At 33.5% G+C, this 24,743-nt stretch overlaps 1 protein-coding gene across 6 annotated transcripts in view; it reads right to left on the bottom strand.

The window, feature by feature from the left end:
- Positions 1-24,743, bottom strand: part of LOC145260350 (uncharacterized) — a 359,041-nt gene that overhangs the window by 166,182 nt on the left and 168,116 nt on the right. Inside the window, exon 1 of one of the 6 annotated variants that reach the window (XM_080118278.1) lies at positions 24,154-24,378. The exons of 3 other annotated variants lie outside the window; for them this stretch is intronic. In XM_080118278.1, the coding sequence (XP_079974404.1) occupies positions 24,154-24,193 (40 nt within the window). In that variant the 5' untranslated portion in view covers positions 24,194-24,378. Of the gene's footprint in view, positions 1-24,153; positions 24,379-24,743 lie in introns of those variants that run through there. 2 more of the 6 variants (XM_080118275.1, XM_080118277.1) reach the window with 2 other exon arrangements.

Below are 24,743 nucleotides of genomic sequence, written 5' to 3'. Positions count from 1 at the left end.
ATAATAAACCAACACTCTAATAAACTGACCTAATGCGACATACATGAAATTTAGTCAGTTTTTCAACTATTTAAAGCAAATCAGGTCATGACGTCATCTGGCGCATACGTAGAACCGGTCCTTGTTACGAGAAGACCGTTTTTGCTGACCCCCCCCCCTGTCAAAAATTGTCGATTTTGGGGTGGAGAAATCAACGTTTTTGGCCAATTTTTCGACATTTTTCAAGCGAAGAATGGGGCTTCAATATGATACCGAGTTTGTGAATTTTCGTCGTGTCTGTGGAAAGTTTTTAGCGGACACACAAACATACACACATACATACATACATTTTCGCTTTTATATATATACTAGCGGGGGGTGTACCTGGCGTTGCCCGGGTGTTTGTAGGTGTGTGTATGGAGGGAGGGGCTAATTAATAATCCTGCTTAAATATTATAAAAAAGACGATGTAAAAAAAAAAAATCCAAAACCAAAATGGGGAAAAAATGCCATAAATAAACCTGTGTGTGTGTGTGGGGGGGGGGTAAACTACAGAATAAGCGAAGTAATAAAAAAAATGTTTGGTCGGGAGGAGGGATTGAACCCGGAAGCTTTGACGCGGAGGTGGAAAGCAATGTCAACTACTTAACGGTCTTGACCACGAGTGAGAGTTATTGATTAGCGTGTTAAGTTAAAGCTTATAAAGCTAAAAGAGGTTTGATTGACAGGAAGACGCTAAATGAGGTCATCGCGGGATCGTTATTTTTAGTTTTCACTTCACCCCAGATGATGGTGGGAAGAGAGGAAAACAGAGCGAAAGCCGAGAACACAACGTTTTTCACTGTATTTATACTAAAATGCAGGACAAACCGGGGACAAAGCGAAATAGCGCGAATCTCATAAAAGTCGACGTAAATAAATCTAGAGACGACCCGCATTCCCAAATCCTACATATTATGATATAGGACCCATATAAACAGTTGTAAGCGATAGTAATGAACCCAGGAGCGTGTGCAAGAAAAGCCTTTTGAAGACATACACGAAATGGTCACACACATTTTGCCTTTTATATATATAGATAGATGAATGTTAATATAATGTATTTATTTATTTTTATTACATATTCACCCCAAACAAGGCACATTGCCACTTTGTTGTAGGGGGCTACTATCAGGGACATAGGCATCAGGGGTACTGTGTAGGGAGTTGGGCAGCAAGATGTCGGTTCACGTTGCACTTGAACTTCTGCATGTCAGTACAGTTGGGGAAGCAGAGACCCAGAAGGGAATTCCAAAGTCTAGCTGTCCTGGGGAAGAAACTACTGGAGTAGAAGGTTTTCTTACATCTAGGGATCTCTACTGTGAAGGGGTGGGATTTAGCTGCTTGTTGGGTTTGTTGGGGGTATTTACGTCGAGGGGGCACAAGTACTTGCAATTCGTCAGAACATTCACCGTTAAAGTACTTGTAGAACAGGCAGAGGGATGCAACATTTCGTCGATAGGACAGAGGCTGAAGTTTAGATGACAGTTCAGGACCTATCAGATTGGCGACTCTCTTTTGAACCTTGTCTAGGAGCGAGAGACTAGTGGCAGATGCACCAGCCCAAATATGACAACAATACTCCATACATGGGCGAATGGTGGCCTTATAGAGGTATAGGATACTTTCAGGCGTTAGTAGCTTTCTAGCATGGTAGAGAGAACCTACCTTCTTCGCAGCAGTCCTGGCGATACTCTCAATGTAATTGTTCCAACTCATGTTTTCTGAAAGCGTTAGGCCGAGGATTTTAAAAGATGTACTTTCAGATAAAGAGTCATTGGCCATTGCTATTGGTGGTAGAAAAGGTTTCTTGTAATTATTGAAGGAAACGAGTTTAGTCTTGGCAGCATTGAATTTGATGTCATATACCCATAGTCGAAACTGTCTTGAGTTGGAAGTTTTAACAAGAGAGTGTCGAATTTACCCAATAAATTGTTAGTTTAATCATAGGTGTTGTCCTGATTTCAGTTGTGATGGCATTCTTCAGTTTAAGAATAGTCTAAAAATTGTTTTGAGAGACATCATCTTTGGAATGATAGATATTATCTTTGGTGTGACATCTGGTGAGTGTGAAGCTCATTCATGATCACTCTTTCTGCTGATGAGACTATCACCAAAGTGTCCTTACATATTACTGAACATAGATAAGACCAGAACTACAGAAAATTCATAACGGAACTTATGTGTACACATCAGGCATAGTGAAGCTCATTTGCAAAAAGGATTGTACATTTTATTAACTATTATTAACGATTTTATAGGTGACATTTTTTTTTTGTGGGGGGGGGGGCAGTAAAATTATGGTAGCAATGATAAAAAACATTATGCCTAGCTACCCACATCCCCATCAAAAGCAGGTACGTATGCTAGTAGATATATATATGCAAATAAATGAAGTCTATGGATGGAATTGTTTATACAATGAAAATCATCTCTCTTTATGAGGATGGATTCTGTTGCGAGTCACATGAGCCGGAAATTCTGTAGGTGGCGTAGTACAACTTAAAATAACTCATCATAAGTTCATCGGTATGTAGAAACACAATAAAGATTAACCAATCACATGTTAGCAATTTTTCTGTTTTTAAAGAACTAAATTTAGTATTTTTGCTCATCACAGAATTTCTTCATTTTTGTTTGTTTCTCCATTTGCTTTAATTCATTCCAAACAAGGCATATTGCCATTATAACATAAGATATTTGTTCATTTTCATTTAAATTTTGTATGTTAGTAGTCAGGTAAACAAGAAGGGGTGAGAGAATTCCAAATGCTAGCAGTTTCAGGAAGGAATCTATTAGAGTAGAAAACCATCCGGCATCTGGGGGCATCCATAGTAAAGGGGTGGGATTTTGCTGAATGCCCTGTTAGTGAGGAATATTTAATTCAAGGAGGTATCAGTGCAGAAAGTTCATTGGAGCACATTCCATTGAAATACTTGTAAAACAAACATAAATATGTAACAATAAATTCATTATGACATAATAGCTACCGTGAATTAGGGTCCAAGGTTAAAAAATATATAAAAAAATAAAAAACTAATTAAAAAAAAACATAAATGAGTGTATATGCATAGGGGTCTACAGAGTACATTTATTTATCTTATGTAACACTGAGGTGATGGGACAGGGGTTAGTGCTTCGTAGATTGTGTAGAACCTATTAGATTTGAAACTCTTTTTTGGATCTTGTCTAAAAGGGAGACACTGATGGTTGATGTCCCAGTCCAGATGTGACATCAATACATCAGTTATGGGACAATAGTTGATTTGTAGAGATATGGAATACTAGCACAGTAGAATGATCCCATCTTCCTTGCAGCAACCTTGGCAATGTTTTCTGCGCATTTCTTCCAATTCATTGTTAAATTAAACATTCCCGAGTTCAACAAGATACACTTGAAGAAGGTTAGAGGTTACATCAACCAAAACATTGTGAAAATGACACTCAATGAGTACAGAAGTCCGATGAATCCAAATAATCTACTGAAGTACTAATAAAACAAGCATAAATATGCAACATTATGGTGATGAGACAGAGGCTGGAGTTTGGTAGACAGTATGGGACCAACTAAGTTTGAGACTCTTTCCAAGAGGAAGACACTATTGATTAGAGCACCAGCCCAGATGTGGCAACAATACTCCAGTCATGGAACAATGGTAGCTTTGTAGAGATATAGATTATTGGCATGTGTGAGAAATTTTCTAGCATGGTAGAGGGAGCCTATCTTCCATGCAGCAGCCTTGGCAATGTTTTCTATGTATTTGTTCCAATTTATATTGCCTATGATGAATGTTATACTAAGAAGTTTGAATGATGGACTCTTAAGTAGAGCGTTATTAGCCAGGGTAATCAGCGGTTGAAAAGGTTTTTTTATAATTGTCAAATGTCAATAAAATGCAAAAAATCTCTCAAGCATTTGTGCATAGCATGATGCTGTATGGAAGTGAAACATGGCCAGTGCGAAATGATATGAAAAGAGGATATGACATGATTTATAATTTGAAAATATGAAACATTAACAAAATTACACTAGAAATGTTACTAAGAATTCCCTGCTTTTTAAGCAAAAAAAGTTCTGCAAATTTCATTCTTGTGATAAAATCAAAGATGGTCGCATCATGATGACGTAATGAACAAGGGACATAACTGTAAGTTTATAATTATTTACATTACTTGTATTGTATTACTAATGTTCTGATCTTGAGTGTTATTTGTGCAATGTTTCCGTCGGTGTAGCCTCTGACCTTCGTCAGGCATCTTGGAAAAGAAAGGAGAAAAGTTACTGGCTCCATAGGTGGTTTTGTATTCTTGGAGTTGTTTTTGTTTTTCTTATGCTGTGAGTTTGTATGTATGAAAAAGATTTTGGTTAACAAGGGGAGGTAATTTCAAGTTTGACAGGATTGTCTCCCTTTTACCATTGAAATTTTAAGGACAGGTTGTACGATTTTTGTTTTTCTTTATAATCAAAGGTTCCCATATGCTGCTAATTTATATGCTTGGTGTACTTAGTAATTTTTTTCTTTTTTTTTTTAGCATATGTGCCGCTTCTTTAAGTCGTCTGACTCTCCATCTTGTGTCTCTATCAATTATTTTGACCTCATTCCATAAAGAGAAGTGTGTTCCTTTTTCTTTCCATATGTGATCAGCTAGTTCTGACTTTTCGACCCCCCCCCATGTCACGGCTTTACAGTGTTCTTTTAACCTTACCTTTAGAGGGGTGCCCGGTCTCACCTTTGCAAAATTTTCCACATTTGCATGAAATCTCATATACAATTTTTTGTCATGAGACTTTCAATCGGGATCTTGACTCATACTAGGTGTTTTTTGAGAGTCACTCTTGAACACTGTTCTGATATCATATGGACTGCATATTTTCATGTATGGTGTACAAATTGCGGCAGTTTTTGGGTAGTGTCCTTTGGTGTTTGCTCCAGGTTTTTCGGAGCCACTGTAACACTCTCTAGGTAGTCGTTGAGATACATCACCGAGAGAAGGAACCCGCATCCCAATTATCAACATAATGGAGAGGTTACACATTTCATGTTATGAACCAACATAAGAAGTTCTAGCAATGGGTTCACCACTGTCTCCAGTACTAGAGAAAATATATAGGGAACATTTTGAGGAGTAGGTAATAAGCTCACCATCACTGAAACCAACTATGTGACTACAATATGTGGATGATACATTCATACTCTGGCTCCGCCAGGAGGACATCCAAAACTTACTAGACCATGTGAACTTCATTCGCCCATCTATTGAGTTCACTATGAAAAAGGGACACAAAAAACTAGCATTCCTGGATGTATTAATAATCCACACGGATCAGAATTTTGTACCTTCCATATCTCGAAAACTAACCTTCACGGGACAATATCTGAATTTCAACTACCACCATAACATAAAAAAGGAATCACCTGATGCTTACAGCATCATGCCAGAACAATAGGTAGTGACAATAACTCATACCAGGAGGAGATGGATAACCTAAGAATAACCCTCCACCAAAATGAGGACAGCTTCTTCCTTACCACTGTTAGGGTTTCATCAGTGGGTGCTTTGGTGAACAGACTCACCACATCCAGACTCACCATCTGGTTTGAATAGATAGGAGCATCATTGATTATTTCAACAAAGAGAGGTGAGTTTTGGATGTATGAAAAGGTGCTGCCTATGATTGGGCTGATTATGTCAACTAGAAAATGGCTTAAAGGATGGCATGCTGAGCCTCGAGCACTGACGATGGGTCTTAATGAGTTGCTGTCTTTGTGAATTTTTGGAAGACCATATAAATGTGGTTGTTTACTGTGATGTTAAGCTAATTCCCTATATTTTGCCGGTGGTATTAGGTCTTTGATTTTGTTGAGGACCTGTGGCAACTTTCTTTCAGTTTTCAAGGTTGGATTCTTCTTTAATTTACAATAGCTTCCAGAATCCATTTTCTTTTACACATACAAAACTACGGAAAAAAAAAAAAAAAAAAAAAACTTCACGAAACCACCTACGGAGCCAGAACTTTTCTCCTTTCTTTTCCAAGATGCCTGATGAAGGTTGGAGGCTACACCGACAGAAATATTTCGCAAATAACACTCAAGGTCAGAACAATATTCCAATCAAAGCAAGTAATACAAACAATTAGCCCTATTCTAAAAAATTCAGAACTTTTAAATTATTGATAGCAAAAACAGATACAAGAAAGTTTTAAACATTTTATGTTATTTCATGTTGATTAAAAATCATTAAAATCTTGTTAATTAGATAAACTGAAGCAACAAAGAAACAGGTAACAATAAATGGGTGTGTGAATAACTAAGAATCTGATTGACTGACTAGCAAATCCAGTATTGTGATGGATATATAAAAACATGAAGCTACATGAATTCCATGCAATAACTTGACGAATCCTCACGAAGTTGAAAGGTGGAAAATTCTGTGTAGCTTAATTACCATATAGATTTCCAAGACATACAACACACACACATATATATATATAAATTTTAAAGTTCAATTCACAATTTTTGAAAACATGTTCTTTAATTTTCTCATAAAAATATATGTTACCTTAGTAATCTTCAACAAACAGAAATAATAAGGATATGAAATAAACAGATGGAGACTTGACCGACAATGGGAGTTATACTCTCATATGATTCTGACTCTGTGATATGTAAGGATTGTGTTTAAATATGTTTTTTTTTTCTCCATAGAATTGTCTGAAGAATTTGCTACATTCAAAAATACAGTAATTACATTTTTATTGTTTGTTGAAAATTGCTAACGAAACAGATCTGTAACATATACTCATCTAAAAAAATAAAAAAATATCTTTTCAAAAACTGAATTGAAACTTTATATATATATATATATATATATATATATATATATAATTTACTGCTAACCTTTGTCAATGCAGATGGTTACCACAGGACAGAGTAGCCGCAGGTTTTTACATCAGAGTTACCTTCCTCATATGTCAAAATCGACGGGAGAGTTCAATATATATATATATTGAAGATTCTGTTGGGTGGAAACAAATCCAATAGAGTGCTCAATTATTCTGTAATAGCAATATTTATTTATAAATTTTATATCACATAGTACCAATGATTTTCATTTTTTTTTTATCAATGATCCAGTATTAAGCCTAAGTTGTTCGTGAAACCATTAGTACTATGTAGTTTGAACTTCTGCAAAATTCATTTTATATAATATATGAAAATATATATGGCAAGCAAGCTATACAGAAACTAATTGGTTGATGATTACTCCCAGAAATGAAACAATCATTTCTACATAGTTTACTTGCCTTAAATATATTTTCATACTACTACTAAGCTATATTCATGTATTGAATAATGTTAATATATATATATATATATATATATATATATATATATACATATACATATATATACACTCACATACATAATATATTTTATGATATGCATGCATATACATGAAATATCAAATTATATATATATTACAAAAGATTAGAGCATCAGAACCGTTGGTTTCAAATCCAAACAAAGGGGACTTCTAACTGGTCTCCTTTACCGGACTCTCTTCAGCCTCTGTTTATGTCTGACTTCTGGATTTTTCTGAAATATATAAATAAATATTACGCTCTTCTTTTTGAATTTTCTAGATAATTGAACATTTTTCCGTGTTTCTCTCTTACTAAACATTATATATATATATATATATATATATATATATATATATATATATATATAGTCTTTGAAATTTTTAATCTTTAAAAGTATATAAAAAAATATTTTTTATCATTCGTTAGAAAATGATCTAGTCAGTAAGTTATTTAACCACCTGCAATCACTGCATCAACTCGCTCTCGAATTTACTATAGTACCAATAATTTATTTTTCAAGGGATCATCAGTTGTTTACCATGAAACACTGTTTCAGGGATTCATATATATATATATATATATATATATATATATATATATATATATATATATATATATATATATATTGCAGGTGATTAAATGACTTACTGACTAAATAGTTTTCCAACGCATTATAAAAAATATAAAAATGAAATGTTTTTTATATGGTTTTAAAGGTTCAAAAACTTCCAAGACTGTTTATATATATAAGGGAGATCACCAGTTGACATTTCTGATAGTGTGTAGCTCTTCATAAATAGTGGAGCTCTCATTTACTGGTAAAATATGTTTAACATCACTTATGACAAAGCTGGTGCTGATAGTATAATAAGCAAGATGTTTGCATGTTATAGTAATTGCTCATCTAGGCACGTTGAATCAATGTGATATAGCGGAACATCCCCAGGTGGACTATTATATTAGAAAGTAAGAAATATGAATAAAAAAAAAAATTGCTCCAAACCTTTGAATTATTGCGCAACGTCTCGTGTCTTCTTTTACTTATGTAATCTTTGACATAATTCCATTAGAAAGTGATGGCAAGTCATATGAGCTCGGAATGAGGTCGTGAGTGGCGTAGGCTGCAAACAACCTACAATTCTGCATCGTCGTATGTGTACATGTGAATACTAAAAAAAATTAACCCCATATTTTTAATGCGAATACTATAAAAATTTACCCCATTAAAAATATGTAATTAAAAAAATTATCTCATTAAAAATGTGAATACTATAAAAATTTACCCCATTAAAAACATGTGAATACTATGAAAATTTACTTCATTAAAAACATGTGATACTATAAACATTTACCCATTAAAAATGTGAATATTATAAAACTTACCCATTAAAAACATGTGAATACTACAAAAAATTTATCCCATTAAACACATGCAAGTACTATAAAAATTTACCCCATTAAAAATATGTGAATACTATAAAAATTTACCCCATTAAAAATATGTGAATACTATAAAAATTTACCCCATTAAAAACATTATGTAAACAAAAAAAAATCATTTTTACTGTTAATTCACTCCAAACATAACTGGAAATATTTTCAAATTTTCACTGTTACGGAATTTGTGTGTCTTTCGCTGAGTTTTTTTCAAGAAGAATCACTTAAAAATTTCGCTTTTATTTTGATACAATCATAACTACCATGAGGATCTCCGTCATTTTCATCAAAATTAGAAATATTTTGAAATTTTCACCAGCTATTGAGCAAATAGCTCCACTACCTTGTGGATGTCTTGGTAAAGACAAAAGCTAAGAGGGTAAACCCTAAGAAAAAAATTTGGTTTGGAGTCTTCATAGGCAGATCGTGAAATACTGCAACACCTTTTCGGCAACTTCTTTATCTACACTGGCTTCAACCATATTGGCTTGCCTTTCCGTCAAACTTTGCAATGCCGAGAGTAGAACCCTGGTAACTGAGAAAACCTAGGTCTCCTCATCACTTACCCATGCCTGCATCTGGAGATGCAGCTCCTGCTTCAACTTTATAACCACAGCAAATGCTGCAGTGCACCAGACTAGATGCAAAACACCATTGTCTCATTGCCATCACCCCCCAAATAAGGCACACTGCCACCTGGGTGTGGTTGGTTTGTTTGTTTTACGGCATATCAACCCATTTCAGGTTATTAATGCCGAATCCAGTGATTCTGAAGGAAAAAATTTTTAATAGTGTATATTTGTTTTTTTTTTTAAGTCGGTTTCTATTTAACCCATAGTTGGGACCCTAACAGGTACTACCAGTCCGGGTCAGAGTGGACCTGGGAGCAATGGTAATTAAAGGGTGGCTCCACACTTCCTAAAGCCCGCAAGCTGAGGCCTCACCATCGGATATAGTTTAAGGTCATATCCAGCCACCTGGATGTAAGGGGATTACTATTTGGGGCCAAAATTTCAGGGATACTATATAGAGAGTTGAGCAGCAAGATTTCTGTTTACATTACACATGAACTTCTGTATGTCAGTACAATCAGGGAAGTAGGAACCCGTGATGGAATTCTAATGTCTAGCTGTTCCGAGAAAGAAACTATTAGAATATAAGGCTTTCCAGCATCTAGAGATTTCTTACAATATAGGGTTGGGATTTTACTACTTATCAGATTAGTCGGGGGTCATTGCCATTCTTATGGTTTTATTTTAGTACATCACATCTAAGTTGGCTGGAGAGTTTAGAGCGCGCAGACGATATTTGCTTATAGTTTTTAACCCCAAATTTTACGTATATATTTATTTTTTTCATTGAATAACACAGACAATTCCTGTCTACATATTTTAATTCTTTCCAGTCTTCCTATTCATTTTCTTGCTTCAGGCAAGAACTGGCTGATGTTGCTGCCATAGTGACTGCTAACCTGAGTACTTCTGGGTCTGTCTGGATCCATTATCTGGGATAATTAACATGGAAGTGATTTTTTTAATATTTATAAAAGATTTTTTGTCATCGGTCAATCGCATTAATTATTCATGTCACTTTTAAAGGCATATGATAATTTTCTTTCTGTTGTTAAAATTTATTTTATTAATATTTGCTTTTTTTAGCCTTAATTATTAGAAACATTACTAATTAAAAGAAAGAAACTAAATAATAAAATGAATTTCAATAACAGTGATAATATTCTTAAATGCCTTCAAAAGTGACAGGAATAGTATATTTAATAACAAGTGATTTACTGAGGACAAAAAAAAAAAAAAAAAAACACTTTTATAAATATTGTAAAATCAGTTCTGATAATTATCCCTGATGATGGATTTAGACAAATCCGAAAGTAATAAGGTCAACAGTGGCTATGGCAGCTATATCAATCAGTGTTTGTCTACAGCCAAAAAGTTATTAAAGGATCGAAACCCAAATATGTTGATAGGAATTGTCAGTATAATTTAATAAAATATGCCTAAAAGAATGCTGTTTAAAAACATCCATTTACTTTCATTCCTAATTTTGTCTTCATAGAAAGCCTTTTTGTTACAGAATTACTATGACCAATTTTGAACCTCCATCTTTGTGGTTGAGACACGTGTTCTTGAAATTTGTGCAGATAATATAAAACACGCCTTTAGACTTTCTCAGTGTCAATTTTGAACCTCCATATTTATGCTTGAGACAGCGTCTGCACAAAGATAAAAAATAAAAATAAAAAATCCTGAAATATTCAAAATTCAACTATGAAGTGACACAAGAAAGGAAAATTGTGTGATCAACAACCCGAAACTGTCAGATTCCAAAGTTCATCACTGAAGTTTACGAAATCAGGAAGATCATCTACAATTAATCCAGGAAGTCGATGCTATTCCAAAGGAAACGAGTGTAGCTGAAAAGCTCAATAGCTTGATGTAGAACATCTGATACTTCTGTAGCAGCAGCAGCAGCGACACTTTGCGGTTTGAGATTTTGAATATTCTTGGTTTGTAAACTCCATGATGATTGGTGCTAGCAATCAACTTCTCTTCTGGCTTGTCCAATCAGATATCATCTCTCTGGTGAGCTGAGCACATGACAGATTTTAAAAAGGTTAAATGCACAGCAACTCTCTCACACACACACACACACACACACACACACACACACTCTCCCTCTCTCACACACGCACTCTCTTCTTTCTTTCTGGCTCTCAATACAAGCAACACTTTTCTCTTTTGGGGCTTAACAGAACCCGTCTGGGTCTTTGACTCTGGGTTCGACTAAAAGACAAAGAATCCATTATGGTTATCACCCAATCCCAATTCCAACACACATACTTGAACTGTTTTCTCTTCCAACAGGGCTGTCTAACTGTTTTGTCTCTGTTCAATACACATGAACTCATATTTCCTTCTCCTTTAATCAACTCATACTAATAAATAAATGTTAGAATACATGTTTGCCATTTGTTGTCACTTATGAGGCATCTTCAATCCAGACTTATTCTACACATTACAAGATGAAGAAAGATCAAGATGCAAGAAAAGCAACCAAAGAGTCGATCAATGTTGAAAGACTCACCGAATCCAGATATGCCAGGGTTCTTTTTCAACAACATCTCCACCAAAACCCAACGATCAATTCCCAAAACAACAAGTGGCTCACTGCCTTATCCAAAAATGTATCGAGAGTCATACGGACAAAGTACCCAGCAATGACGTTAGCAGCGAAGGTGACACTCCGGAGGGACAAAAAAAAAAAAAAAAAAAACACGCTGAGCATGATGCGGGGTCCCCCTCCATGAGTGAAAAATTTGCTTTCACATAATGTTTGTGCAAAATTTTTTAAAAATCCAAGGTTCTTGAGAAAAATGCGAACAAATGAAGAGACAAATGGGAGTGAAAGACTAGGTCCAATCCATCCTTTGTTGGGGAGCCAAAAAGTGAAATTTGGTAGCTGCAAGTATACCGAATGTATGCCAACAGGACTCTGCTTGCTGTCATATCAGCTGGAAGATCCATATCCGGATGTTAAAACAAAAATGCATCATTTGTATTATCCTAACTATTGTCCTTATCTTGTCCCCCCCCCCTACAACAATATTTCAGCTAATGTAATTTTCAATCTTCTTTGCATGCACTCAGGAACCTTCAGTGGAATTTCGAGCTTAATACTTTACTCTTGTGAAAATAGATTGTTCTCGTTCTGTTAGCCATGACCAATAATCTAAATAATAGAAATCATTAATCCTCGTCTCAAAAATAAAAAAAATTCATGCCATGATAGATGGAGACCAAGTTAATCCTACTGTTTTGTTTTGTTTAGGGAAGAAGGAGGGATCTATACAAAATCCTTAAGGTTGATATAATTTATGATTGGGATGCTGTTTGCATTGAATGGGAAAACCGTTAAGAAAGAAGATGTGTGAAGGTTGTATTTTCTCCTGAGGATTAAAGAATTCTAAAGGGTAGGACTGTCGAGTTATTTATTCCCATTATTAGCCATATCTAGTCCGGAGCAGCGTGGGGAGGAATATAGACAAGAGCAAATAGAAAATTGTAATATATATATATATATATATATATATATATATATATATATATATATATATATATATATATATATATATATACTAGCAGGCCACCTGGCATTACCTGGTCATAGAATATACTTACATATATTTTCATTAATGCAGATTTCATATTTATTATTATATCATACTGGACCCAATATATAATCATGATTTAAAAGGTTAAAAAAAAAAAAAAAAAGACTTGCACGCCACCACCGAGAATCGAAACCAAAACGTTTAGCTTATAATTTACTTTTTCCTTTGACATTAATGCCTGAGCTATAAAGACATGTTTGCTGCAAGGCTGAAAATAAAACCGAACTAATAGCTATTACGTTATGCATGCATATTTGTAATGTCGTCGTTTGACCTTCACCTGACAAATTTAATTTTTTTAATTTTCACACTTTTGCCCCACTTTTCCCCGGCTATATGATCATCTTCATTTAACTATTACGTGTAATTATCTTCATGCAGATATTCTACATACTTGTGTAAAAAGGTTATAGTAAACATAAAACTCTTTCTATACATATTTATGTATGTGTTTATATATTTGTTTAAAATATTTTGCCTACCAAACTCGACTGTCAGTTTTTGGTCTACAGACATGAAACTTAATATAAGGGTATTCGAATCAATGCAAAACTTTATATTTGGGTTTTAGCTTGGGAAAATAAGTGCAAAAGTGTGAAAATTAAGAAAAATGGAATTTGCCAGGTGAAGAATATGCAGGCGTAACATAATAGCTATTGTTTTAATTTTTAGCCTTGCAGCAAACATGTCTTCATATCTCAGGCATTAACATCAAAGGAAAAAGTAAATCATAAGATAAACATTCTGGTTTCAATTCTCAGTGGTGGAGCATATGTAATTTTTTTTAAAAACTTTTTAAATCACTACTATATATTGGGTCCAATATAATATAATAATAAATACGAAATCTACATTAATCAAAATATAATATTTAAGTGTATTGTATATATATATATATATATATATATATATATATATATATATATATATATATATTCATAAGTTTTGGTTTCGGTTTTGATTCAAACTGATGCACTGAAGTTATATGGATATATATTTTTTTTATTTTTGAAATCACAACTTTATAATATACTAGCAGGCTAACCAAAATTGCCCGGTCATTTTGATTAATGCAGATTTCGTATTTATTATTATATTATATTGGACCCAATAGTAATTTTAACAAAAGACCTACAATAATATCAGGGCGTCTCCATTATGCTGAACATATACAGAATGCCAACATCAATATATTACATACGAAAGAGTCCGCTGTGAAATTTCCACAGGTCCCGCTAGTGTGTGTGCATGTATATATATATGCATATATCTTAATGACATCACTTTATATGTAGCAGACACTCATTGTTTTTCATTTTCAAAATGTTGGACTTTTATTGGTAACAACAATAAAAGTCCAACATTTTGAAAATAGGCAACAATATGAGTGTTTGCTATTTGTAAAGTGGTGTCTTTAAGATATATGCATACATATATATATATATATATATATATATATGCAACACTGAATTATCTAAATGTGAACTTTTTGTTATTTATATGTAACTAGTGGGAGTGGTGCGCCCGGCTTTGGCCGGTCATAAAATACGCCTGAATATGATATTTTAATTTGTCCACATCTCATATATATTATTACAAAGTTGTGATTTCAAAAGTTAAAAAAAAAAAAAGTATTTGTGTACCATCAGCCAGAATCGAAACCGAAAGCAAAACTGTAGCATTCAAATCTGGTAACGTTATCACTGTACCAACGTGGCACGCATATGAACTGATTAAAAATTGAAAATAAACTAAGATGAATGTACAAAAAGTAAAAGTATTTTTTTCTTTTTTGACCCCTTAAAAACTATTTTAACCGGCTAAAGATCCATAAAAGAATGGTCCATAAAAAATCCAATCATTTGAGGAACCCAGCGCCACTCTGCGACTTAGTTTTGGTAAAGATAGAGTTTGAAAATATGCAGACAGACAGACATATAACCTTTTATATATTAGATTACTATCTTAAGTAGTATAAATTACAAATATATATATATATAAATACACACACATACACTTCAACTTGTGAACCTATTGCTTGTAAACTCCAGCTACAAGGACAATCTACACAAGTCAGAAGCATTTTCTACTAAATTTCATGTTCCAAGATCTAATAGATTAAAAGTAATTAGTACATACAGACCGACAGTCAGAAATCATTATTATAGACCTAAGCTCGAGATAATCTACAAGTATAGACATCTGGTATGAATAAATAAACACAGTCAATGAATTTCGCAGTGTTATTTCTTGTTTTCCTTCTACTAGAGAGTGTCTAGACAAATATTTACATAGTATCGTCTTCAGAAGATACCAAAGGAAAGGGTGCAACCAAATATAGCATATATATATATATATATATATATATATATATATATATATATATATATATATATATATATATATATGCTCCTATCAATTTTTCTTGTTTTGTGTATTGATATTCATATTAAAAACCCTTTTTTCGATTTATTTAAAAAGAAAATACAACTTTATATATATATTCTTTTAAACATTCATTTTAATTCCTTTTTAGGTTTTTTTGGTTTTTTATATGATGATCATCTTTAAGTATTACGTGTAATTATATTATTGCAGATATTCTACACCATTTATATTTGCATAAAAGGGTTATAGTATACAAACCTCTTTCTACATATATTTATGTATGTGTATGTATATTTGTTTAAAAAATTTTGCCTACCAAACTCCTGTCAGTTTTTGGTCTACAGACATGATATAGGGTATTCGCACCCCTGCAAAACTTTATATTTGGCTTTTAGCCGGGGGGAGGGGATTGGTGCAAAAGTGTGAAAATTAAAAAAATTGAACTTGCCAGGTGAAGGTCGAGCGACGGCATTACGAATATGCATGCGTAACGTAATAGCTATTGGTTTATGTTTTAATTTCTAGCCTTGCAGTAAACATGTCTTTATAGCTCAGGCATTAACGTCAAAGTAAAAAGTAAATCATAAGTTAAATGTTTTGGTTTCTATTCTCTGTGGTGGTGCACGAATTATTTTTTTTTTAAACTTTTTAAATCATTATTATGTATTGGGTCCAATATAATAAATACGAAATCTACATTAATCAAAATATATTTAAGCATATTTTACAACCGGGCAATACCGGGCGGCTTGCTAGTAACATATATATATATATATATATATATTTACAATATCTAACCTGGAGGACACTTGAGGATATAGGTTAATGTTTGTACAGTAGTCAGGTAGTCATTGGGATGATAGTGTAGTAATCGTTAGTGGTGGAAATTTGGTATAATTAGATTATTTAAGAGGATGGTCCAATAAGAACTTGTTTACAGACTTGAAGACGACAATGTTGTAGTCAGCTGAAAAGCAAACCAGCGGAACAAAATTCCACAGGTGGGAAGGTTTAGGAAAGAAGCTTTGTTCATGGAATCCACATTTAGGTTTAGGCATTGATAGAGAGTGGGGTAAATTTTTTACAGTGGTTTTGGCTAGACAAGTGTTGTTTTTCTGAAAGATTGCTGAGGGGGGGGGGCGTGACCATAGATTGGAGCTCAGTCAAACACTTGCCATGAAAATAGTGATAGAGCAGAGACAAGCTTGCAACGTCTCTTTTGTAGGACAAAGGTTCCAGAGAAGAGAAAAGGGCATCACCTACTAGATTACGAAGTTAGTTTTGAACTCTGTCAAGGCAGAACAGGGTGCTCTGAGCAGGTCTTGCACATATGTGCAACAGTACTCCATCCTAGAACGTACTTGGATTTATAGAGGTCGAGGATTGCATCGGCAGCGAGATATCTACTGGAGTGGTAGAATGATCCAACCATTTTTCCAGCAACCTTGGCAACAGATTTGATGTAATGTGCTCCGTTTCAGATCAAGAGTGAAGGTCAGACCAAGAAGCTTGTCTAAACATGCAGCCTCCTCAAGACGAGAGCCGTTCATTTTGATTAGGGCCAGATGTGGGTCAGAGCGTTGATGATGGAAAGAGAGAAGCTTTGTTTTAGATGCATTAAAATTAACTGGACACCTTTCCCCGCATTGCACCACATGCAATATATCAAGCAATAGATCAGAATCAGAGAGATCTTGGTCATTTCTGGAATTTGAAGTGTTGCCATAGATGAAAGCGTCGTTTGCATGAATTTTTTTTTTTTTTTTTTTTCTAATTCAATTTTCACCCCAAACAAGACACAGTGCCACTTTGAAGCAGGGGGCTACTATTAGGGACTTAATTAGCGGGGTCATTATGAAGGGAGATGAGTAGAAAGATGTTTGTTAACATTAAACTTGAACTTCTGCATATCATTGCAGTTGGGAAAGCAGAATCCCGGAAGGGACTTCCAAAGACCCGCAGTTCTGGGGAAGAAAATATTGGAGTAAAAGGTTTTCTTGCACCTAGGGATCTCTACTGTAAAGGGATGAGACTTAGTAGCTTGAGTAACTTAGTATCTATGAATGATCTAAGAATGGGATTAAATAGATCGTTGATAAAGATTAGGAAGAGAGTTGAACCTATGAAAGAATCCTGAGGGACGCCAGCATTGAAACTATGAGTTCTGTCCATCAACCACTACTCTTATAAACCTATCAATGTGGAAACTGAAGACATTTCCAGCTATTCCATAACTGGAGATTTTGTGTAATAGACTTTTATGCCATACCCTATCAATTGATATTCCAAGAGCAATTGTCCTGGAAATGAAGCCTGCGTTGAGAGCTTCCTTAATCCTGTGAGATATTACTGTTAGCACATCAGCTGAAGATCTGACAGAATTGAAACCATATTGCATGTCACTGAGTTATTTTTGCTGAGGTGGTTAACCACTTCTATGTTTAACAGATTCCAGTAACTTATAACGCACAGGAGACTGATTGGTCTGTACTGAGAGGGGAGATGACCGATCGCCTGAATTTTTAAACATGAGGCTGTCTGATGAGGTTTTCCAGGGTGATGGGAAGTATTTATTAAGACAACGTTTATACAGCTTTGTAAGTATGTATATATATATATATATATATATATATATATATATATATATGTATATTAGTGCTGGAACAATTAATCAGAATCAGGAATTGGAAAAATCAGAAAAATTTGAGCTTATTTTCCAATGCCAAAACCGATTCCTTAAATTATCTTTTTTATTTGATTTTAGTTTAAGAAACATCTTCCACTGCTTGTAGTAATAATAAAAAATAAATATTTATTGATTTAAACTTCAGTAAGACTAAAATCTCTAGATCACCCCCACCCATAAGTGTTTTTTTTTACCTTTGAGAAAATATAAGCACATTTAAGATGTATTTTTATGGTAATCGGGATGAAATAACACTTTTATATTTAGAGATTTATAAAGAATCGGAATTGGTAAATGTATCGGAATCAAGAAAAATATTGGAATTGCCCCATCACTTATATATATGTGCATATATCTATAATATAAAGTTGAACGTCTGTGTGTGTCATGAATAGGCTCCTATATGGTTAACTATTATAGAAAACTGATCATATATAATGATAGAAGATGTATCGAGACAGGAATCGGTATGTTTGATCTGGCATAATGATGATTCATTAAAATTGTGGGGTCTGCGTACACGCCTGGTCCACAAAGTATGGAAATAAAAAATTTTAAAATTTAAAAAAAAAAAATTTACAAGTGTTTTTGATATAGATGTACATAATACTTTGATAAGTATGTTTTAACTTAAATAGCGATGGTATAATAAAATTGTGGGGTCTGCATTCGCGCCTGGCCTCCATAGAATGGAAATAGGCACAAACGTTAATAAAGACTTTTCATATCTATCTGCGTAAGTATATTTTGATAATTATGTTTCAGTTTGAAGAAATATGGTATAATCAAATTATGGGGTGTTCGTTCGCGCCTGACCTCCATAGAATGGAAATATGTCACAAAGTTTAACAAGGTTTTTTAATATAGATCCACAGAATATTGTGATAATTGTTTCAGTGTGAACAGGTATGGTATAATAAATTACGGGGTTTATCTATTCTATTTTACTTTCATCATATTTTGCTTTTGTTTTGATACCCCCAAATTCGAAGCTATCTCTTTACAACCCTTCCTTTTCGTAACCTATCATACTTTCATAAATCAGAGTCCATTTTCTGTAGGCTGTTTTTGAACCCAGTCAACGACGGGTACTTTTGCTAGTATATATATATATATAATCATTGCTACTTCTTCATAGAAGAAGGCCATTCCTACAAGATTGCAATGTCCGGTTGCACAGATGGCCCAGCAGGCATAACTTATTTTTACAAGTCTCGTTGGTATGAACAACAGCACACGTTGTCATTTCTTTATCATCGCAGTTCTTGAAGAGATATATGAACATCCCCCATATGTAATGTTTATTTATACAAACATTATTGGCTACATATATGCATACATGTTTCTGCAGGATCTCTTTTCAGACATATTGCATCTTCGAGACGAAATTCAATATAAAATTTTTTTTGTATACAAAAAGTTTTAATCCAATTATACCAAAGAGAGGAGAAACAGCAAAGACAGTGTATATGGAGGATGGAGTAAATGAAAAAGGAGGAGAAAAGGGGTTTATGCGTATGTTGGTCAGTTATAAAATCAGACTTGTATTTTTAATTTCTGTTTTATGATCTTTGGCTAAAAAGATTTTATTGATTACGTCTTTATATTCACATATCATTTAGGATCCCTTGGCTTTGATCATGACACTTAATGCCAAGAATTATAGGCTCCAATTATCCTTGTGTAATCTATGTAAAAATAAAATCCACACACACACACACACTATATATATAATTCCAGGTTAAAAATATTCAAAGATAAAAACCAATAAATTCAACGAGGTTTATATAATAGTGCTCAATAATCAACATACTTTTACTTTCATTGAAATAAAAATTATTTTAATTCTGCTACACTCTCATGATAATGTTTCGATCAATTAGTTGTATTTAAACTTTTAAAAGAAGGGACTTGTGTCGCCTGACGAAATATTTTAGTTATTTATAAGCAATTGGCCGAAACATTGTCATGACTGTGTAGTGACATTAAAAAAACGTTTACTTGAATATAAATAAAACTATAGAATTAAAATTACAAGATAAATATTATTACTTAAAAAATGCTAGTTTTATTTTTGGTGTCTTTAAACCCCCACCAACTCTTTTTGCTGATGAGGAGACTTTGCTTTATAAAATCAAATGATAAAATTATTGTTCAAGACGTATTGTCTGTCTCAATAAAAACATTGTTTCCGAAACCATCCTACAATTTATTGATTTTGTTTTTTTTTCCTTTTGAAACCGATTTTTAATTATAAATTATGAATCATTAATCATTTTACTAAATATAAAAATAGCTCTAGGATATCTATACCTATCGAGCTTATTATATATCTACATTACAACGAGCACTGTTTTCTTTTAATTGCATTAATGCATTTACTAATACATTAAAATAAACTCTGCTCTTTAGACTGTGGGTCTAATCCCCTTTATATATATATATATATATATATATATATATATATATATATATATATATATATATATATAAAATAAACTATAATAAATATAAAGATACTATAAAGAAAATAATGCAGATATGAGGGGAAATGAATGAGCACATATCCAAGGACATGGCAGAAACACTAGAGGATGACCTCCAATCTGTAGTGGAATGGGGACAAAAATGGTTGGTCTCATTCAATGCTGCTAAGACTAAGCTTATTTCCTTCAATAACTACAAGAAACCTTCTCTACCACCAATAGCAATGGCCAAGAACACATTGCCTGAAAGTACTTCTTTTAAACTCCTCGGCCTAACGTTTGCAGGGAATATGAACTGGAATAGATACATTGAGAGCATTGCCAAGGCTGCTGCAAGGAAGGTTGGCTCCCTCTACCGTGCTAGAAAACTACTTACGCCTGACAGTATCCTATACCTCTATAAGGCCACCATTCGCCCATGTATGGAGTACTATTGTCACATCTGGGCTGGTGCATCTGCTGCTTGTCTCTCGCTCCTGGACAGGGTTCAAAAGAGAGTCGCCAACCTGATAGGTTCTGAACTGTCATCTAGGCTTCAGCCTCTGTCCTATTGATGAGATGTTGCATCCCTCTGCCTGTTCTACAAATACTTTAATGGTGAATGCTCTGACGAACTGCAAACACTTGTACCTCCCCGACGTAAGTGCCCCCGACAAACTACTAAGTCTCATCCCTTTACAGTAGAGATCCCTAGGCGCAAGAAAGTCTTTTACTCCAATAGTTTCTTCCCCAGAACTGCGGGGTCTTTGGAACTCCCTTCCGGGATTCTGCTTTCCCAACTGCACTGATATGCAGAAGTTCAAGTGTAATGTTAAACATCTTTCCTCATCTCCCTTCATAATGACCCTGCTAATTAAGTTCCTGATAGTAGCTCCCTGCTTCAAAGTGGCACTGTGCCTTATTTGGGGTGAAAATTGAATTAAAAAAAAAAAAAAAAAAAAATTATAAATCTATAAAAAAAAATTATAACTAATCGAAATGAAGTGGTAAAAGCTTTATAAAAATACAGCAGTTTTTGGTAATAAACACTTTTTTCTTGGGCAAAAACGAATGACACAGGTAAGGCATATATATTATTTTAATAAAATGAATAGGCTAGAAAAATAATTGATATGGAGTAAAAAAAAAAAAACTAGATCTGATATTTGAAACGTTTTTGCCCTTGTTTTTAAGGGAAGTGGTATTTGATTAACAGTGCCGGGAGCGATGATATAAAATACTGTTTTATTTTTAAATATCAGAAAGCGTTTTTTTTTTGTTTTGTTTTTTTTTTACATGGAGGTCACCACTTATCAAGGCCCAGAGGCCATTCGGGAATAAGGGTTATTGCGTGTACAGTAATCTATGGGACAATATCGTAGTAATCGTTAGTAATGGAGATCTGATAAAGTGTCTTACTTAAGGGGCGGTTCACCAGGAAATCGTTTTTCATGATAAACAACTAATGATCCTCAAAATAATATTAAGACTAGTGTAAATTCTTGTAAAATTGGAAGACATTAATTAACTTACAAGCAAAATAGTTTTCCAATAAAGAACTTCGGATAAAAAGTTTTTTATATATAGTTTTAAAGGTAGAAAAACTTCCAAGACTACATATATACATATATATATATGCACACACATATATATATACACATATATATATATACACACACACATATATATACACACATATATATATATACACACATATATATATATACACATATATATATATACACACACACATATATATACACACATATATATATACACACATATATATATACACACATATATATATACACACATATATATATACACACACACACATATATATATACACACATATATATATATATACACATATACATATCACTCTCTCTCTCTCTCATATATATATATATATATATATATATATATATATATATAGAGAGAGAGAGAGAGAGAGAGAGAGAGAGAGAGAGAAACTGTTCTAGGACGAGTAAAATTAATTCCTTGATTTCCTGAAAAGAATACATCTGCATCACTTTTGTACTTTTATGAAGATTAAAATCAAAATAGAATGCAAGCAAACTTTATGTCTAGAATCCGTATTCAGATTTTGATGAAATCCATTACGTGATTTTTATTCTGGAAAATGCAAAAATTTAAGGCTTAAGCTTAAAGGGTCACAAGAAGAAATTCGAATTCAGGGAATCTTGTTTAATTGGCGTCTAAGGACTATGGATTAAATTCAATGAAAATATGAAATTCGTGTCTAACGATTAAGGATAAAATCAACTTTTCAAATGAGAGGTTGTGCCCATATTGGAGAGAGGATAGGAAGAAAATAAGAGAGAATGGGAGAGAAAAAGAGAGCAAGAAAGAAAATAAATATATAGATAGCTAAGAGTGAAAAAGAATAAGAGTCAGAGAATAAGAAAGAGAGAGTGGATGAGAGAGAAAATGGGGGAAAGAGTTATAGAGTTGGAGAGAGTGAGTGATGAACAGGGATGTGCAGGAGGGCTGATAGGGGTGCCCAAACATCTCCTTTTACACCTGTTTTAAAACAAACCTATTTGTTATATTAAAATCAAAAGAATCATCGAATTAAAAAATAAATAAATAAAAATTACAGTTAATTAATAAAAGGTGGTTTTTCAAAACCATTATGCAAATTAATTTACTTTGCGCTGACCGCATGTTCCCTGTGAACGTTAGGCCAATATACATTATATATAACTCACGTTTAGTATAATGATATAATAGGTCGGGGCAAAAGTTTTTTTCGGATTTAAAATTTCCGTCTTTAAAATGAAAAACTGTGCTTTTAAAAATCTTCATAGAAAAATGATGATATTTGCTATGACTTAATCCTATTTGTCAACGAGCTTATAAGTGCATCGTTTGTAAAATTCTTTACATTTAGATGTGAAATATGACTAACTCCTGTTCAATATCCAAGGCCATTTAAATGGTTTTGTAATCCTAAAAAGAAGAGACAATCTGATGGAACAAGGCCAGAAGAATATGCAGGATGAGGCAAGATTTCCCAACCCAAATCTCCTAAGAGATTTTTTGGTCAGAAGTGCTGTCTAAGAACGAGTATTATCATAATGGAAGATGACTCCCTTTTTGTTGACCAAAGAAGGTTCTTTGCGGAGCAATATGAGTGAGAATATCACAGAAAAATATGAATGGTGTTTTAATAATCAGAAAAGAAAAAGTCACAAATTAATCATGGTGATATGTTTAAGTAATGACAATATGCATTAAATAAATTACAATCGTTTAAAATTCCTCTTCTACACACTGGCAAAAAATTTTTCACCGGCTTAATAATGATGATAATAAATATAAAAATAATAAAAATAATGATGATACAAATAAAAATAATAATGATAACAATAACATAAGTACCGCAATTTGGGGTAATTGCGCCAAGTCCGGGGTAATTGCATTAATTAGCTAAAACTGCTCTTTTGGCAGCCACGCATATAAAGAGAAAGTTTTTTAGTTGGCGCAATTACCCCAAAAATACGGAAGAAGAAGAAGAAGAACAAGAAGAAGAAGAAGAAAAGAAAAAGAAAAGGAAGAAAAAGTACAGTATGCTCATTCTCACCTATTATTGGTATGTGATTTATTTTATAGACGAGTTGCATGTTTTGTGTCCGCCAAAGAAAAATTAATCCTAACAATCCAAAGATGGTCCGTTATATGGTCAGCCGTTGTACAACAAAAACCCCAATAAACTTCAATGGTTGCCGATCTCCACGAATTTTGAAATATGCACCAGTGTTTATGAAAAACAACAACAACAAAACTTCTTAAAGACCGCGGAAAAACATATTTAAACGTCATTCCAGGTTAAGTGTTTGACGACAACAGACAGGATATAGGAGTGTGTACCGTGCACAGTGACACTAATGTGCCTTCCCCCTCCCCAATCCTCTGTTTACAGGAGGTTCAAGCCTGAAGTTTGAGAAATTTACTTTCGGGAGATTTTGTCAAATGTAATGTGAATTTTAAAGACAGGCTTACATCTGGTGACTTTAGAAGCAGATAAAATCTGGACAGTATTAAGAGATGCGTGCTAAACAGAAGATTGCAACAGTTTGCCATTGTACATATATTATTAACGCGGGTTTATTTTAAACATTGTTTCCCTCGTTTTTATTTTTATTTCCCCTTTATCAATAATAATTAAAAAAA

Source organism: Euprymna scolopes, chromosome 36, assembly GCF_053919585.1.
Source record: "Euprymna scolopes isolate OS-2025 chromosome 36, ASM5391958v1, whole genome shotgun sequence".
NCBI lineage: Eukaryota > Metazoa > Mollusca > Cephalopoda > Sepiida > Sepiolidae > Euprymna > Euprymna scolopes.
This window is presented reverse-complemented; position numbering and strand designations above follow the sequence as displayed.